General features: G+C 31.2%; 1 protein-coding gene across 1 annotated transcript in view; it reads left to right on the top strand.

Moving 5' to 3' along the window:
- LOC139522874 (E3 ubiquitin-protein ligase MARCHF6-like) overlaps positions 1 to 18,441 on the top strand; it is a 29,125-nt gene that overhangs the window by 5,823 nt on the left and 4,861 nt on the right. The window contains exons 3-24 of the mRNA XM_071316492.1: positions 323 to 396; positions 1,228 to 1,371; positions 1,848 to 1,920; positions 2,374 to 2,527; positions 2,994 to 3,177; positions 3,365 to 3,426; positions 5,086 to 5,118; positions 5,515 to 5,566; positions 6,701 to 6,759; positions 7,205 to 7,314; positions 7,832 to 7,946; positions 8,303 to 8,506; positions 8,774 to 8,824; positions 9,028 to 9,128; positions 11,596 to 11,779; positions 12,266 to 12,427; positions 13,156 to 13,225; positions 13,786 to 13,967; positions 15,046 to 15,180; positions 15,379 to 15,468; positions 17,291 to 17,423; positions 18,104 to 18,239. Of these exons, the coding sequence (XP_071172593.1) occupies positions 323 to 396; positions 1,228 to 1,371; positions 1,848 to 1,920; positions 2,374 to 2,527; positions 2,994 to 3,177; positions 3,365 to 3,426; positions 5,086 to 5,118; positions 5,515 to 5,566; positions 6,701 to 6,759; positions 7,205 to 7,314; positions 7,832 to 7,946; positions 8,303 to 8,506; positions 8,774 to 8,824; positions 9,028 to 9,128; positions 11,596 to 11,779; positions 12,266 to 12,427; positions 13,156 to 13,225; positions 13,786 to 13,967; positions 15,046 to 15,180; positions 15,379 to 15,468; positions 17,291 to 17,423; positions 18,104 to 18,239 (2,508 nt within the window). The remainder of the gene's footprint in view (positions 1 to 322; positions 397 to 1,227; positions 1,372 to 1,847; positions 1,921 to 2,373; positions 2,528 to 2,993; positions 3,178 to 3,364; positions 3,427 to 5,085; positions 5,119 to 5,514; positions 5,567 to 6,700; positions 6,760 to 7,204; positions 7,315 to 7,831; positions 7,947 to 8,302; positions 8,507 to 8,773; positions 8,825 to 9,027; positions 9,129 to 11,595; positions 11,780 to 12,265; positions 12,428 to 13,155; positions 13,226 to 13,785; positions 13,968 to 15,045; positions 15,181 to 15,378; positions 15,469 to 17,290; positions 17,424 to 18,103; positions 18,240 to 18,441) is intronic.

Genomic DNA, 18,441 nt, shown 5'->3' with positions numbered 1-18,441 from the left:
AGCATGAACTTGGGTATGGTTTCTTTTTATCCATCTTGTGTTATGTCCCTTTATAATGTTATATGCAAGTGGGGGAATCATCTGTGTTGCATGGAGTCATTCCCCACTGTTTTAAATTATCTGTAGTATATGAATGACAAAAAGTTCTGCTAAGAAGATATGTGTGTTTCTTCTTGTTTTAGGTACAAATTTTCTAAATCAAATGGTTACAGGTTATGTAATAAATGTTCTAATCTCTTACAATGTATCTGTGTTGATCTATCTGGTTAAAATGTACACATACAAATGTACTATATGTTCATGTATCTTCCTTCTGTTACAGCTTGGTACAATGGTTGAAGTACAGTAGAAAGGAATATTGTGAATTATGTAAACATAGATATGCATTCACACCTAGTAAGTTTATTTTGATAATATTTTACATGTTGATTTTTCTACTTATATTGGTTGAACATTTTAATTCCCCAAAACAAGAAGAAAAAGAGTAAATCCAATACATCTAATTATAAGGCATATGAAGAAATATGAACAATAAGTTAACTGCTACATGTTATAATCAAATTCATATGAAAACATTACAACCAATAAACCGTTTATCAATAAAAATTACCTACATGTATTTGATAATACAAAAAGTTTGAGATATTATGAAACAAGTGATGAATCCAAAATTATTCATTTAATATTCAGATGATTTGTAAAGAGTATTATATGCATGTATATATCTGATTTAAATTCTAAATATTTTTGGTATTGCTGATGTAGAAAGAAATTTTCATTTGTATACCTACACACACAACTTTTTTTTTTTGGGTGGGGGGATGGGGGTAATAAGGGAATTCCTTGTCTGTCTGTCTGTCCATCCATTTGCCTTGTAAGTGCAACTGCTACCAAAGCAGTAAAGGGCTGGATTGATATTGATAAATCTTTGCACAGTCATAGAACACTATAAGAGGCTGTGCAGTTCTTCATGTTAAAGTGATATATTCAAACTTACTTTAATCTTGTTATATGTGGTCTTTTGAAATCTTACTTAACTTGATGGCAGGATGGATATCGGTAAAATTTACACAGGATGTTCATAATAGATTATAAGATTTATATTTTATGAACTAACAGTATTTCTTGTCTGGGTGTATCCTATTTGTGAGTTCACTTACAGTTCTAGTTAACTTCGGGTAGATCCTCAATGTAAAAATAGATTAATGATGTGACTTGTAATTTCAGTTTATTCCCCTGATATGCCAAAGAGGTTACCAGTAAAGGACATATTTGGTGGATTATTGAAAAGCATAGGCCGAGCTGTCAGATACTGGTTACATTATACATTGGTTGCTTTTGCCTGGCTTGGAGTTGTACCATTAACAGCATGTAAGTTTGATCAAATTGAATACTGTTGGTCTTCCTTTTTAGTTAGTTTGAATTAATAAAATCCAAACAGCATATATACATGCACAGTCTAAAGACTTTTAATTTCTTGAAAAATTTCATAATGTTGACACTTTTCTTTTTTTTTTTAAAGGGGAGAAGAAAAGAAAGATACTAATACATACTAATGTATGAATTTTTCAGAAATCTTTATTAGCCATGTTAGCCACTTCAAAATTCTATTCATATTTTTTTAATGTTACACATTCTGTAAATTTTGCAAACACATCTGCATTTTATTGAGGATAAAAAGGACATTATGACAGTTTGAAACACCTATTAATCGAAAGCAAAGTATTATTCATGGCACTCATGCAATTCAACAGTGTTAGAAATATCAACATTTAAAAACTATGCAAGATAGTATATAGATTGCCTTTTCTGCTCTTATACACAAGAATGTCTTCATGTTTTTTCAGGTCGTATATACAGATGTTTGTTTACGGGATCTGTCAGCTCTTTGTTAACACTGCCATTAGATATGCTTTCAACGTAAGTAATAGATCTAGAAGTTCTATATAAATATGCATGATATATTAACTACTAAATGTGAAAGCAATCACCAATTGCAATTATTTCTTGGATAGAAAATTGTCGTGTTTTCTTGCCTTCTATAAAAGGGACTGATTTGATATTTGATCTTTGGTTTGATTATGTTGAGTTGTAGAGTTAAAGCAAATTTGAATTATACTGTAAAGGCTCTTCCTGAAAATTTTCAAATTTAAAATACTCATTGTACAGGGGATGTTCAAACTGTATCTATTAATAGTATTTTATTCAAGTCAAATTGAACATAGTTTTGGAAATTGTCTTCATCAGTTATGCTTCAGTGCACATGCATGTTACCTCTAAAATTTGCATGCAGTGCCACAGGTCCAACCTGTTATTGTTCGTGTTCAAATCTGGTAAATCATGATATACTGTTCATAATACTTTTATTTTCAGGGAAAACATAGCATCAGATTGTTTCTATGGGTGTTTTGTTGTCACTTGTACATTATGTGCATTTATAAGTCTGGTATGGTTACGTGAACAGATCCTTCATGGTGGAGGACCAGAGTGGCTAGAACAAGATGACCAAGGACAGAATCCTCAAAGGGTATACTTACTTATCAATTTATGTGGTTTGGAAAGGATATTAAGTTTGCATTTCCTTAAAAAAAAAGAAATGTTTTTAGCAACTGTTTATGAACTGTCAAATGTCATATTTTATATGAACTATAAAACTAAACTTCAGCCTTTCCAGCTTCTAAATCTCAACTAAAAATCTAATAAGAAAATGCAATAACTGTTTTCTTTTATAATGTTTCTTTATTCAGATATCTTAACAAAACTTAAATACATTTTATTGTTGAGTACTGATCATTAAGGCTTTATTTTTATTTCCCAAGACACAACTGCATTAGTTCCTTTGTTTTCCTCAGCTTATTTGTACATCAAAACAATTTACTATAAATGTTCAGATTGTCTCAGTTTAGATTTGTTTTACTAAATTATATTTATTAATTTTTATGGTTGGCAGTTATAGCACCTTTTTATTTTAATTTTATATTTGTATTTTATAGAATTTCTTGGATGCAGGAATGGTCAATAACTTAGTTGGAGGTTTTGGAGGTGGAGCTCCAAGAGCAGCACCAGCCAATCAAAATGATGATAACAACCAACAAGCACCTGCTGGAGAAGTCAATGAGGAAGAAGTAGAGGATGATGGGATTGAAGGTGGTAACAATGGAAACAATGCTGCTCAAGGTCAGATATTTGCATGATTCAAATTGATTTGTTAACTTGATTCATATTATTACCTTTACATTTAAACATATACTGTATTCTGTAAAATGAAAATTATGTTATCTTGTATATTATACGGTTAAATATTGTATAAGAAAGGTTATAATGCAAAACTAAATTAAACGTCATCAATACTTATATGTTTCAGATGAAATAAACTGGAACCCAATAGAATGGGACAGAGCAGCAGAAGAATTAACTTGGGAACGGGTAGGTAACAGTTATTGTCAACTTAGCAGTACTTATGGCTATTTTCAGATGTTTGTTGGCACAGCTAATTTTCAAACTGACAGCTATACCTTTTTGTGGTGAAGGCAATATCATGTTAAAATACAATCCAGCCTTGGAACTCATTGGAGTAGAATTTTAAGAATACTGCCCTGCCTGCTTTATAAAAAAAAAATGAATGTTTCAAGATAATAAAAAGATCATTCCATTCAGTTTGTAATCCAAAATAGAGCAATAACATTTAAATATATTTATAAAAGAAAGATTTGTACTGAATAGTGTGCTTTAATACTATTTTTCATGTCATAGTCCAAATGAAACTGTGCTAATTATTTTTTTATCACTTTAACAGTTCAGTATAATATAACAAATGTCCCTTTGTGCAGAATGGCAGTTTATCATCTCTATTGAATTATAATATGGGCTACAGCTTGGTTTGATCCATATAGTTTTTGGCAGATATCTGACCAGTCCATGAAGAGCCATATTGTCCTCACTACCACACATCTTTGATTAAATATTACATTTGATATATTAATGATATGACATTATAAAACTTTCATAAAATTTATCTTTTTCTGCTTTCCTATCAGACCAGTAAAATTCTTTAACTTTAAGGCTTGTTTGTTTAGATAGGTATAGGCTTGTTTGTTTAGATAGGTATAGGTTTGTTTGTTTAGATAGGTATAGACTTGTTTGTTTAGATAGGTATAGGTTTGTTTGTTTAGATAGGTATAGGCTTGTTTGTTTAGATAGGTATAGACTTGTTTGTTTAGATAGGTATAGGTTTGTTTGTTTAGATAGGTATAGGCTTGTTTGTTTAGATAGGTATAGACTTGTTTGTTTAGATAGGTATAGGCTTGTTTGTTTAGATAGGTATAGACTTGTTTGTTTAGATAGGTATAGACTTGTTTGTTTAGATAGGTATAGGTTTGTTTGTTTAGATAGGTATAGGCTTGTTTGTTTAGATAGGTATAGACTTGTTTGTTTAGATAGGTATAGGTTTGTTTGTTTAGATAGGTATAGGCTTGTTTGTTTAGATAGGTATAGGCTTGTTTGTTTAGATAGGTATAGGCTTGTTTGTTTAGATAGGTATAGGCTTGTTTGTTTAGATAGGTATAGACTTGTTTGTTTAGATAGGTATAGACTTGTTTGTTTAGATAGGTATAGGCTTGTTTGTTTAGATAGGTATAGGTTTGTTTGTTTAGATAGGTATAGGCTTGTTTGTTTAGATAGGTATAGACTTGTTTGTTTAGATAGGTAAAGGCTTGTTTGTTTAGATAGGTATAGGCTTGTTTGTTTAGATATGTATAGGTTTGTTTGTTTAGATAGGTATAGGCTTGTTTGTTTAGATAGGTATAGACTTGTTTGTTTAGATAGGTATAGACTTGTTTGTTTAGATAGGTAAAGGCTTGTTTGTTTAGATAGGTATAGACTTGTTTGTTTAGATAGGTATAGACTTGTTTGTTTAGATAGGTATAGACTTGTTTGTTTAGATAGGTATAGGCTTGTTTGTTTAGATAGGTATAGGCTTGTTTGTTTAGATAGGTAAAGACTTGTTTGTTTAGATAGGTATAGGCTTGTTTGTAATAATTTATTTTGTTTATTTATTTAATTTGGAAGATTTCTTTTTTTTTTTAGCTTCTTGGACTTGATGGATCATTGGTATTCTTAGTAAGTATATGTTGGATGTAAAGTTATGTTGAAAAAACAAGATGTTTAAAATTTAAATACATATATACCTCATGAACCTCCAAGACTTTTACTATAAGTTTGATATAGAATTATCTACAAGAACAAACTGAAAATCATGAAAAACTTAGTAATATTCATGTAAGATCTTTTGAATTATAGTAAAAGTGTATTTGTACACAAAAAAAAAGAGATCCTGTGCCCAGGAATTGCTTTGTATGCATCAACAATCTATTGTTCCTCTATTAACACCAAACATATTCAAGTGAGCCCTTGCTGAAAAGTCAATCTTCTATTATTAAATTCAATATTAGAAAAATAAATATTACTCAAAGTCAGGTTGTTATCATAATAAATAATATTTATGTTATTTTTCAGGAACATGTTTTTTGGGTGGTTTCCTTGAACACATTGTTTATATTGGTATTTGGTAAGTCTTATATATTCTTAAATATATATTTGTTGTTCAGTTAAATGACTTGATATCAGTCAATCATGAAAGTTTTGTATACTTATGATAATTATAGATTATCTTTGGTGCTGAAAAGTTGGAGGAGTTACTTGGCTTCATTGTCAATGAAAAGGGACAGCTCTTAGATGAGGGTGGTAAAGGGTTATTTTCGTGCAACATGTTTTGCCATTTTTATTTCACATGCAGCCGTGAAAAAGGTTCGTTATTCACCGTGTTTCGTGAAATCGGTAAAAAGATCAAGAAATTTTTAATTGTTCGTTCATCGTGAAATGGCAATTTTATTTCGGGTTCTTCCGTGCAGATACCCCCCTTTACGCCCCTCTGAGATGGGATTTAGTTTAAAGAGATCATAGGTAATTTGCAGATTGCTATTTTCTGAGGGAACATCAATTACCTAACCTTATGACAACATTGCGAATGTTTCTCTACTGGATTCAGTAAAATCAATTTCAATCCTTAGCTTGAGATTGAAAATAAGAACACAGAGAGAACAAAGAAAAAGCTAATAAAAAAAACCAATAAGTATGTGGATAGTGTAGTACTAATAGTAGTAACATACACATATAATCAAACAATTCTAATGAATTAATTTTCTTTACTTCTACGTTAAGTTATTACAATCTTCTTATAATTTAATTTTGGATGTAACACATCTTCTGATTGGCTGACGTTATTTTGTTATGAGCCCATAGACATAATTTAGTCATGTGACCGTGACGTCATCAACGTTTTTCATGGTTTTCTACGGTTTAAAATGGAATTTAGAATTAAATTATAAGAAATGACTGTAATATTTTTTCTGTCTATTCGAAATAACATAAAAAATGTGGTGCACACTGTTAAATAACCCGTTACGCGCGTTATTCAGTGTGCACCAAATTTTTTATGTTATTTCTTCATAGACAGAAAAAATATTACAGTCATTCCTTAATTAGATGAAAAACATTACATATATATGCATATCAAAAGAATATTTTGTTTACAGCTGTTCATATTTAGTCACTTTAATGTATTTATAATTATTAAAAAAACGCCACTTAAAATATGTTTTAATTGTTTGAAATATGTATTTATATTTTGATTTGATTGCAGCCTTTTGTCCTTTCCATATTGGACATTTTACATTAGTAGGACTTCGTCTAGATGACATTGTAAGTTATTTCTATTATAGTTTCAGAACATATATGCCTGCATTTATTTCTGTACAATTTCTGAATGTAGAAGTGACCACATCATTTGATAATTGGAAAGTAATAGATACCATGGCTCTTGGACATAAAAAAAAAAAAAAAAAAAAAAAAAAACTCTTTTAACATAAGCCTGCCAAGCAAACTGAATTTGTTGCAAAAACTATCTCTGCCATTTTTTCGAAATAATGTAACTTATGAAATTATTTCTGAATTAATAGTTGTTCTGTTTAATTTCTTATATCAACCTATCACCTTGAATGAATTTTATTAGATCTGGAAGTATTTTGGTCAAATACTATAATCCTATTATAAGAGTAAGATAACAGTACTCCATTCAAAATTAAGATTGTTTATTATATTATAACATGATTATAATAACTCATATATTTATTTAAAAAAATTTCAGATGGAATCTACACATTATGAGGGACTATTGACGACTATGATTGGCTATATTGTGATAGCATTTTCTCTGGTAGTTTTATACATGTTGTGTGCCATTGCCAGGCTTAAAAAGTAAGTAATTACTGCTCTGGTTATTGGAATATTATTTGAATTGAAAAACTGAAGAAATGAATTCTGTCTTTGATTTGCAGGGAATAAAACATCAAGCATTTTTTATGTTGTAAAGTTAGACAATTTTCACTTTAAGAACCTGAAATTTATTTTAAGTAATTAAAAAATCTATAAAAAATTCTGTTACATGTTACATGGTATTTGTTGTTGACCTGAATAAAACAATATCTTATCTTTTCAATTGCAATGAAATATGTACATAAAAGGGACAGAGTGTATCACCAAAAATAGTGGACAGTACAACAGAACCACACAAACCATGAAACTCAATAAACAGAAGAAAGGTACAAACATAGACAAATATCATGCGATCTAAATAAACTTTTGTTATACCTTAACTCTCATCTAACAGGAAGAGAATGTTACAATTGCTGTTAATTTGTAGAAAAAAATTGGATTTCATTTTGACAGAAATTTATATATAAGGTTAGTTTTACTGATCGTTAACATTTTGTAGGTTCAGACGAGTCCTGGGATTATGTTATATTGTAGTTAAAGTGATGTTACTGGTAGTTATAGAGATTGGAGTGTTCCCTCTTATCTGTGGGTGGTGGCTGGATATATGTTCTTTGGTATGTAGTGCAACTATTCTAAATCTTATTTTGTTAATGTAAAAAGCTGTGTATAATTTCATAGGAAATGGAACATGTAATAATTCATGACACAAAATTCCTACTTGTTATTGAAAAAAATCAAAAAAAAAAAATCCTACAGAATTGTGTTGATGTGAATATAGTTTTTCTTATGATTTAAACATTGATCTCTATATACATGATATATGTTTATGAATAAATAGCTTATTGGTAGACACAATATCTCAAAAACATTGCTGCATTAGACATTTTCCTTCTAATATTTATGTAGACAAAATATAATGGTACAGATGCAAGAGTGAAGACAGTTTTTATTGTTCTAATGTTTTTTTCAGTCCATGTTTGATGCTACCCTGAAGGACAGGAAGAATAGTTTCCACCTAGCACCAGGAACCTCCATGTTTATCCATTGGTTGGTGGGAATGGTTTATGTTTTTTACTTTGCATCCTTTATTTTGTTACTGAGAGAGGTTCTCCGACCAGGAGTGTTGTGGTTCCTGAGGAATTTGAATGACCCAGAATTTAACCCTATACAAGAGGTAATGTTGTGATACCTTAAGAAATATATTATTTTAAACGTGCGTATTAATTACTTTTTATTTTATAAGTTTGAAGTATTATTTGTCAGGCAAAAAATAATAAGGTGCTGTTTTAATTTGTTTAAACTACAAGAACAGTTATTCAATATTCATGGATTTGTTATAAAATAAGATAAAAAATATATGAGGGAAGACTTGGAAAAACTAACCTTAAAAAATTACAATTTATTGTCATTATTCTATATTAATATGATTTGTGATTTTCAGATGATTCATCTTCCAGTATACAGACATGCCAGAAGATTTACAGCTTCAGTGGTATGTTCATTCTTTCACTATAGATAGAGATAATTTGTTAGTTATTTGTATTTGTTATATGTATTTTTATCGAAAAATGACTATATATGAAAGGGATAGTTTTCACATTTTTTTTTGTACCATTTAAGAACTTTTTTATCTATATGCTATACAGATCAAAATTAAGCAAATTGAACAAAAATGTAATTCTTTGTTTTTTGCAGATTATATTTGGGAGTACAGTACTACTGATGTTGTGGTTACCAGTTCGAGTTGTCAGGAAGATATTTACTGGTTTCCTGCCTTATCATGTCATGTTATCTAGGTATTTTGAATACATTTATCCTTGGAGTCATGTGACTACAATACTGCATTAAACATTAAAACATTGTGATTAATTCAAGGGATATACTTGTACTGTGGTACAGATGTAAGAAGTTACCAAAAAAAAAACAAGTATTTGTTAAAGTGATGTAAAGCTAACCCAAATTTGTAAATATAAAGAATGCTATCATGTAATAATTTATATATTTACAGAGTAATATAATCATGGATTCATTACTGTCATTATTTTTTTACCATAGTTGATTTTAAAATTGTGTTTTTCCAGTGCAGGAGAGAACAGGCTCAAATAAAACTAGTCCATCATTGTCAACAGTACTGAGGATGAATAATTTATATGTATTTTTCAGTGATGCCCCAGTTAGTGAGTTATGATGAATAATTTATATGTATTTTTCAGTGATGCCCCGGTTAGTGAGTTATGATGAATAATTTATATGTATTTTTCAGTGATGCCCCGGTTAGTGAGTTATGATGAATAATTTATATGTATTTTTCAGTGATGCCCCGGTTAGTGAGTTATGATGAATAATTTATATGTATTTTTCAGTGATGCCCCAGTTAGTGAGTTATGATGAATAATTTATATGTATTTTTCAGTGATGCCCCAGTTAGTGAGTTATGATGAATAATTTATATGTATTTTTCAGTGATGCCCCGGTTAGTGAGTTATGATGAACTATTTATATGTATTTTTCAGTGATGCCCCGGTTAGTGAGTTATGATGAATAATTTATATGTATTTTTCAGTGATGCCCCGGTTAGTGAGTTATGATGAATAATTTATATGTATTTTTCAGTGATGCCCCGGTTAGTGAGTTATGATGAATAATTTATATGTATTTTTCAGTGATGCCCCGGTTAGTGAGTTATGATGAATAATTTATATGTATTTTTCAGTGATGCCCCGGTTAGTGAGTTATGATGAATCATTTATATGTATTTTTCAGTGATGCCCCGGTTAGTGAGTTATGATGAATCATTTATATGTATTTTTCAGTGATGCCCCGGTTAGTGAGTTATGATGAATCATTTATATGTATTTTTCAGTGATGCCCCGGTTAGTGAGTTATGATGAATCATTTATATGTATTTTTCAGTGATGCCCCGGTTAGTGAGTTATGATGAATCATTTATATGTATTTTTCAGTGATGCCCCGGTTAGTGAGTTATGATGAATCATTTATATGTATTTTTCAGTGATGCCCCAGTTAGTGAGTTATGATGAATCATTTATATGTATTTTTCAGTGATGCCCCAGTTAGTGAGTTATGATGAATCATTTATATGTATTTTTCAGTGATGCCCCGGTTAGTGAGTTATGATGAATCATTTATATGTATTTTTCAGTGATGCCCCGGTTAGTGAGTTATGATGAATCATTTATATGTATTTTTCAGTGATGCCCCGGTTAGTGAGTTATGATGAATCATTTATATGTATTTTTCAGTGATGCCCCAGTTAGTGAGTTATGATGAATCATTTATATGTATTTTTCAGTGATGCCCCGGTTAGTGAGTTATGATGAATAATTTATATGTATTTTTCAGTGATGCCCCGGTTAGTGAGTTATGATGAATCATTTATATGTATTTTTCAGTGATGCCCCGGTTAGTGAGTTATGATGAATCATTTATATGTATTTTTCAGTGATGCCCCGGTTAGTGAGTTATGATGAATCATTTATATGTATTTTTCAGTGATGCCCCGGTTAGTGAGTTATGATGAATCATTTATATGTATTTTTCAGTGATGCCCCGGTTAGTGAGTTTTGATGAATTATTTATATGTATTTTTCAGTGATGCCCCAGTTAGTGAGTTATGATGATTAATTTATATGTATTTTTCAGTGATGCCCCAGTTAGTGAGTTATGATGATTAATTTATATGTATTTTTCAGTGATGCCCCAGTTAGTGAGTTTTGATGAATTATTTATATGTATTTTTCAGTGATGCCCCAGTTAGTGAGTTTTGATGATTAATTTATATGTATTTTTCAGTGATGCCCCAGTTAGTGAGTTTTGATGAATTATTTATATGTATTTTTCAGTGATGCCCCAGTTAGTGAGTTTTGATGAATTATTTATATGTATTTTTCAGTGATGCCCCAGTTAGTGAGTTTTGATGAATTATTTATATGTATTTTTCAGTGATGCCCCAGTTAGTGAGTTTTGATGAATTATTTATATGTATTTTTCAGTGATGCCCCAGTTAGTGAGTTATGATGAATAATTTATATGTATTTTTCAGTGATGCCCCAGTTAGTGAGTTATGATGTATAATTTATATGTATTTTTCAGTGATGCCCCAGTTAGTGAGTTATGATGAATAATCTATATGTATTTTTCAGTGATGCCCCAGTTAGTGAGTTATGATGAATAATTTATATGTATTTTTCAGTGATGCCCCAGTTAGTGAGTGATGATGAATTATTTATATGTATTTTTCAGTGATGCCCCAGTTAGTGAGTTATCTTTAGAGTTATTGTTACTACAAGTTGTACTACCAGCTTTACTGGAACAAGGCCACACAAGGATGTGGCTGAAGGGTATGGTCAGAGGATGGACGCTGGGCATGGCTTATATTCTTGGCCTGAGATCATATCTACTCGGAGATGTACCAATAAACAATGCAGTAAGTATTTAATCAAGTGCCTGAAGTTGAATTATAATAGGGTTAAGGTTGTGATTTTATAAACTTTGAATTTAAAGAAATATGAAGAAGTATAGAATCATACAGAAGTTGGGTAATCCAGTCAGAGGAGATTACAAAGTGATACATATTTCATGCATACATTTTTATATTCTGTCCTGTTTCTTATCTCATTAACATTTGAAATTGAGAATGGAAATGGAAAATGTGTCAATAGAGACAACAACCCGACCAAAGAGCAAAAAACAGCAGAAGACAATTGGTCTTCAACATAGCGAGATAATTTTGCTTTATATTTTTTGTAGTAGAGTTTATAAAAATGAAATCTATATTTGAAAAATATATATTTTTACCATTACTACTAAATAAAAGAGAAATTAAATGTTGAAGCTATTTAACAAAAGTTTTGTCTGTCCCATTTTATTCACTTGGACATACATTTTATTACATCTGTACAATATATTTTAGGACAATGTGGTAGAGGGTGACCAGCCTGTACAGCATCCTGCCCCAGCTAACCTGCCCCAACCTCAGCCAGGAGGATTAGGAGCTGCTCACCAAGCCATGCTCCAGGGAGGTGGGCCAACTGGATTCCAGGCCTATAAAAGACCATCAGTATTCCATTTTAGAGTATGTGAAATATGATTTTGGATGAATCTATAATAACAAAAAATAATGTGAAAGATACCTATCGTAGAATGGTTGTATCAGACACAAATTAAGGCTTAGTAAAAAGATACCTATCGTAGAGTGGTTGTATCGGACACAAATTAAGGCTTAGTAAAAAGAACGTCTGCTTGCAATGATACTTGTATTGGAACTCTGAATAGCTAACGTCACAACAATGGTGACGTCGTGTACATGGAGAGCGGTAGCAGGAACACCTCATGTGCAATTCTTATCAATACCAAAGGAATATTTAACCATCTCAAGTCAAATAGTAAACTGAAAATGTCATGGCAAAATACAAAAAAAGGGGAAAAAAGACAAACAACAGTACACAAAACACAAGATTGAGCAACACGAATCTCACCAAAATCCAGGGGTGATCTCCTACTCTAGAAGGGTAAGAACATCCTGCTCCGCATGTAACGGTAGCTGTAATATAAAAAAAAAATAATCTCGCACCAAAAAAAAATAACAAAATCATATTTAAATCAGAACCACTATAATTTGAAAGTAATGTTTTCAACATTATACAGCAATATTTTCGGCTATCAATATTTTCATTCTTAGTATATTTTTTTTTTTTTTTTTAATCTGAAGTTTTGAGTGATTCTTTAGGAAATAGTTGCTGATGAAAACAGATGCAACATTTTAGTAGATTGTTGTAACCTTGTATAATTTTCTAATTTCAGATTGTTCTGTTGGTATTGCTGATGTGTTTTACCCTATTCTTCTGTAGTCTTTTGTCTTTGGTTTTACCTGGTAAGTTTTAATAATGGTGGCCAAGGGAGCTAATATTCATGTATTTTACCAGCGTTAAATTTTTCAAAAATTTTCAAACACCAGTTTGAATGCAGATATGATTTGAATGTTTGTTTTCATATATATGCTAGACTCAATATGTAAAAAACCAATAGAGACTTTGATCTCGTAAAATATGTTGACATTTGCTGAAAAAAATCTATTTTGATGTTGGTTTCATAATTATGGTATGAGACATGTGCTTGCCTATCAAATTAATTGCTATAATATGCCACTGTTTGTTAATGACAATTCAGCCTGAGATTGGATATACCTTTAAACCAGGTTATATTTAACATTCTGATATTATTCTAAATAAAATAGGATCATTGAAAAATTTCTATCAACAAGGAATTATTTATCAGATGTTTCTAAAACTGAAATGTACACTTCACTGCATTACAGTATGGTGTGGTCGTCAGTTGATGGCCCTGTGGATGGGAGAGGCTATGGTCCATGAGTTATATACAGCAGCTTGTGGTCTGTACATCTGTTGTTATCTATACTTCTTTGTATTACAGTATGGTGTGGTCGTCAGTTGATGGCCCTGTGGATGGGAGAGGCTAAGGTCCACGAGTTATATACAGCAGCTTGTGGTCTGTATATCTGTTGGATGTTCCTACGTATTGGTACTGTCATGTACAACTGGATACCCCAGGGAACAGTAGCCATACTGAATAAAGTCAAAGAATGGTTCCTTCTTGTAAGTCTGCATATCTTAGTATTTTAACCTCCGTTCTATTATTATCCAGCAAATGTTCTCTTTTTGATAGATTTCTGTAAAATTTCATAATCTTTATATGCTGTATAAAAATGTGCATGAAAATATGATCCTTGTCAAAAAAGTCTTAGTGTAGTAAGAGTACTAAAATTTTCTTTTGCAATGAAGGTATTTCTTTGTAAATAAACTCATCATAGATATCAGGACTAAATTTTGTATATAGGCCAGACGCGGGTTTTGTCTACAAAGGACTCATCAGTGATGCTCGAATCCAAAAAGTTAAAAAGGCCAAATAAAGTACGAAGTTGAAAAAGTACCAAAAAATTGTAATATTTTTGCACCTTTTCTTGAAAAATAACAGTACAAAGCATACCTAAATTTATTCACAAACAAAATATTAAAAGTATAAATCACATGAATATGTAGGATGCACAAATTTTGTTTGCCACAGTTGTATTTGAAGCCATATTGAAGCTAAAATGTATATAGATATAAGAAGATTTGGTTTAAGTGCCAATGAGGCAACTTTTCATCCAGGTCATAATTTGTAAAAGTAAACTATTATAGGTCAAAGTACGGTCTTTAACACAGAGCCTTGGCACAAACCAAATAGCAAGCTATAAAGGGCGCCTAAAAAATTACTAGTGTAAAACCATAGACAGGTGCAAACAACTGCAGCAGGTTTAAACATTTTGATAGGTATTAACTTTCACCCTTACGTGGAACACTAGTGAACATCACAACATAGAAAGACACACTATAAAATATCAATTGAATTGGCTTAACTCGATCAAAAGACAGGAAAAGTGAATATACACTGAACGAATAAATTTGATCTATGACACAATGTAAATACAACATCAATAACATAAAGTGTGAGATTGATAGTTATTACTACTTACTACAATACTGAAATAATTTAACTTTTGAACATTTAAATCACTTGTTAAAAAAATATTATTTTTCAATATTAACTCCATACCATATTGTAATAGTAGAATGCAGATCCATAATTTGTATGAAAGGTGTTTGTTGCTAATTTCTTTTCTTTATTTTACAGGCCATGAAGTGTTTTATAGTAGCAGCTTTACTGATAGGATTTGTTCCTTTACTCCTGGGGCTGTTGTTTGAATTAGTCATTGTAGCTCCCCTCAGAGTACCTCTTGACCAATCTCCTATTTTCTTTCCTTGGCAGGTGAGTTTTTTAAATCTTACACCTCATCACCTAATGGGAAATAATTGGAAATTAAGAAAACATTAATTGCCACACAATATTTAAGAGATATACAAGCATAATGATAACTTCATGTTCTGTTTATTTTTAGTGAATTGAAAACACTGATGAACAAATATTAATTTACAATAAACTATATTTTTTATTTTTTTCACACAGGATTGGGCTCTAGGAGTTCTCCATGCCAAGATAGTTTGTGCAATAACAATGATGGGACCACAATGGTGGTTAAAACGAGTCATAGAACAGGTATAGTATTTTTATAAAAACAAAATTAGTTTTTCATATCTTTATCATGTTAATCATTTCTTTAAGATTTATTAAACTACATAATAGCTGGTTCAGATGGAAATCAACCTTTCTTGCAAATGAATATCAGTAGGTCTGTTAACCTTTTTTTTGGGGGGGGGGGGGACCTATATCAGGACGTCTGGTAGGGATGTTTTTAAGGATTTCGGGATTGATCCTTTCAGGATTTGGGAATTCTTGTTTGGAATTTTAGGATGTCAGGATTTAAATTTCTTTAAATTCAGGATTTCCTGTTTTTAAGCCCAGGATTTCGGGATTAGGATCCCACCCCTATTTTGGGTTCAAAAAGCTCTACAGAAAGTCTTGAACTGTTTAAAAATTGAATGTGTTATAAGAGTTCTACAACACAGATCAAAGTTTATCTTTTATCTGAAATTTGAATGTTCCAAAATCAGTTATAGCCTTATACAGTATTTCTTCTCACAGACTAAGAATTGAACAAGGTCGCTATCAGGGTACTCTCCGACAAGACAGGATATGTCTCAGGTGCACCTCAAATGAAGTTGATGATGAAAAACATTTTTTATTCTCGTGCACATCATCTCAAGACAAGAGAAATTGTTTAAATTCCACTATTAACTCACTATGCCCTAACTTCATGCATTTGATTCCTAGCCAAAAACTGATATGGCTTCTTAATGTAGAGAATCTTGATATCTTAATATCTGTCTGTGAGTTAGTTGATGAAGACAAAATATAACTTGAAAGATAAATATTTAAATCAGACTTTCTGCACTAGGCACGAGGTTGGCATGGTGGGGTAAAGGACACATCGTATAAATCTATTACCTTTCTGTTTGTGATATTTTTTATCAAACTGCTAATATTTTATCCTTTTCGTAATATGTGCACTTTGGAATAACAATTAGCATTGTCCCTTGGTGCCTCTTGCAGTTGTGTCACTTTAAAAAGTACTGACTCCTCTGCACCAGGCACGAGGATGACACACCAGTTATGTGCAACTTCTTACAATATTTTACCATATCATTAGTGTCCTGATACACAGTTTAATATGCACCCACCATGCCATATAGCACCGTCCCTTGGTGCCTCCTGCAGTTCGGCTAGATATATTCGGCGTACTCACAGTGTTCTTTTTTGTTACTTTCTAGAGGTGTGCCTGAGACGAAGGTTTTTGGTATACTCCTATACATGATATATATTTATATATATATAATAATACATGAAGACTGTTGTCTCTTATTTGTGTTTGTGACTATGTATGCTGTATTGTTTATTATATTTGTAAAATAATAATATTGTAATGATAGTATATCATGCTCCTTGTGAGCCCATTTTATGGAAATAAAGCATCTTCTTCTTCTTCTTCTTCTTATACATGCATGTAGATGCGCTCTTGCATAAGGTCTATTTCTGTCCGACTCATATGTATAATTCTGAGACATAAAGTTATGGTAAAAAGGATATGAAATAGCTTCTGGTCAAATTATCAATATCTATATATACCATTTCAAACATAGTCATATTTAAATTTATGGAGGTAAAATTTATTTGATATGACATTGTTGCCACCTTAACTCAAATTGTTACACTTAATTCAATTATTGATGTCACTTTGTATATAGATAGGAAAGCTTTTTTGCACTACTGTTTGGAAGCAATAGAAGCAAAGTATTTTAAAAGTATTGCATTTTTTTTTCTGAAAGTTTTGACGATGAGTAGATATAAAAAGATGTTTTTAGGAATGTATTAGTTGTCCAAGTCCCTGACTGAAATTTAAAATTTTTTTATTATATTTCAGATATATAATGATGGCATAAGAAACATCAACCTGCGATTCATCATTACAAAACTGTGTGCTCCTGTGATAGGTGTTCTGGGCATGTCATTGGCTGCCCCTTACGTAGTTGCCAATAGTATTGTACCATTTTTAGGTGAGGTGTTCTTATTTCTTCATTATTCTTTTTTATGCCCCACCTACGATAGTAGAGGGGCATTATGTTTTCTGGTCTGTGCGTCCGTTCGTCCGTCTGTCCGTCCGTTCGTCTGTCTGTCTGTCTGTCCGTCCGTTCGTTCGTCCGTCTGTCCCGCTTCAGGTTAAAGTTTTTGGTCAAGGTAGTTTTTGATGAAGTTGAAGTCCAATCGACTTCAAACTTGGTACACATGTTCCCTATGATATGATCTTTCTAATTTTAATGCCAAATTAGAGATTTTACCCATATTTAACACGGTCCACTGAACATAGAAAATGATAGTGCGAGTGGGGCATTCGTGTACTGAGGACACATTCTTGTTAATGTTGAATTTTGAGGAAAAAATATTTCTACTTCAAATCAGTTAGTTATTTTTAATATGTGGGTGATTGTTTAATATAACGAACAACCAAATGACATCAAAACTTTTCAACAGATCAACAATCCATAAAAACAAAAAATTGAAATTTAAGGAATTATGTGACTCCCAATAAGACCAGAATTTCATAGCAAAAACTAAATGGAAATATTAAGTTAGGATTTCCATAGTTTGAAAACATCATATAACATGTAAATGTAAAATAATGTCTGCTCCATATTTATGCTGGAGTTTTTTTAATGAGCTATATATATTTCTACAGGTTTTGGTTATGAAGCACAAGTTTTAGTACTAAGACGAATTTACCCATGCCTGTTGGCCTGTTTAATTATTGTGTTATTTGGAGTATTCCAAGCTAGGCAGTTCAGGAGATTGTATGAACATATTAAGAATGACAAGTAAGTACTAGACAGATCGGGAGATTGTATGAACATATTAAAAATGACAAGTAAGTGCATCTGCACTGGAATTATTTTGAAAGGCTTATTTTAAACATACACAATATAGATCACATAAAGTTAACCTAGTTTTAGAGTATTGCAGCAGGACAGATATTTTGTTTAAGGTACATAGTGATATAAGTTAGGCATTAATCATCAT

The sequence above is a fragment of the Mytilus edulis genome, chromosome 5 (assembly GCF_963676685.1).
Source record: "Mytilus edulis chromosome 5, xbMytEdul2.2, whole genome shotgun sequence".
NCBI classification, from domain to species: domain Eukaryota; kingdom Metazoa; phylum Mollusca; class Bivalvia; order Mytilida; family Mytilidae; genus Mytilus; species Mytilus edulis.
This window is presented reverse-complemented; position numbering and strand designations above follow the sequence as displayed.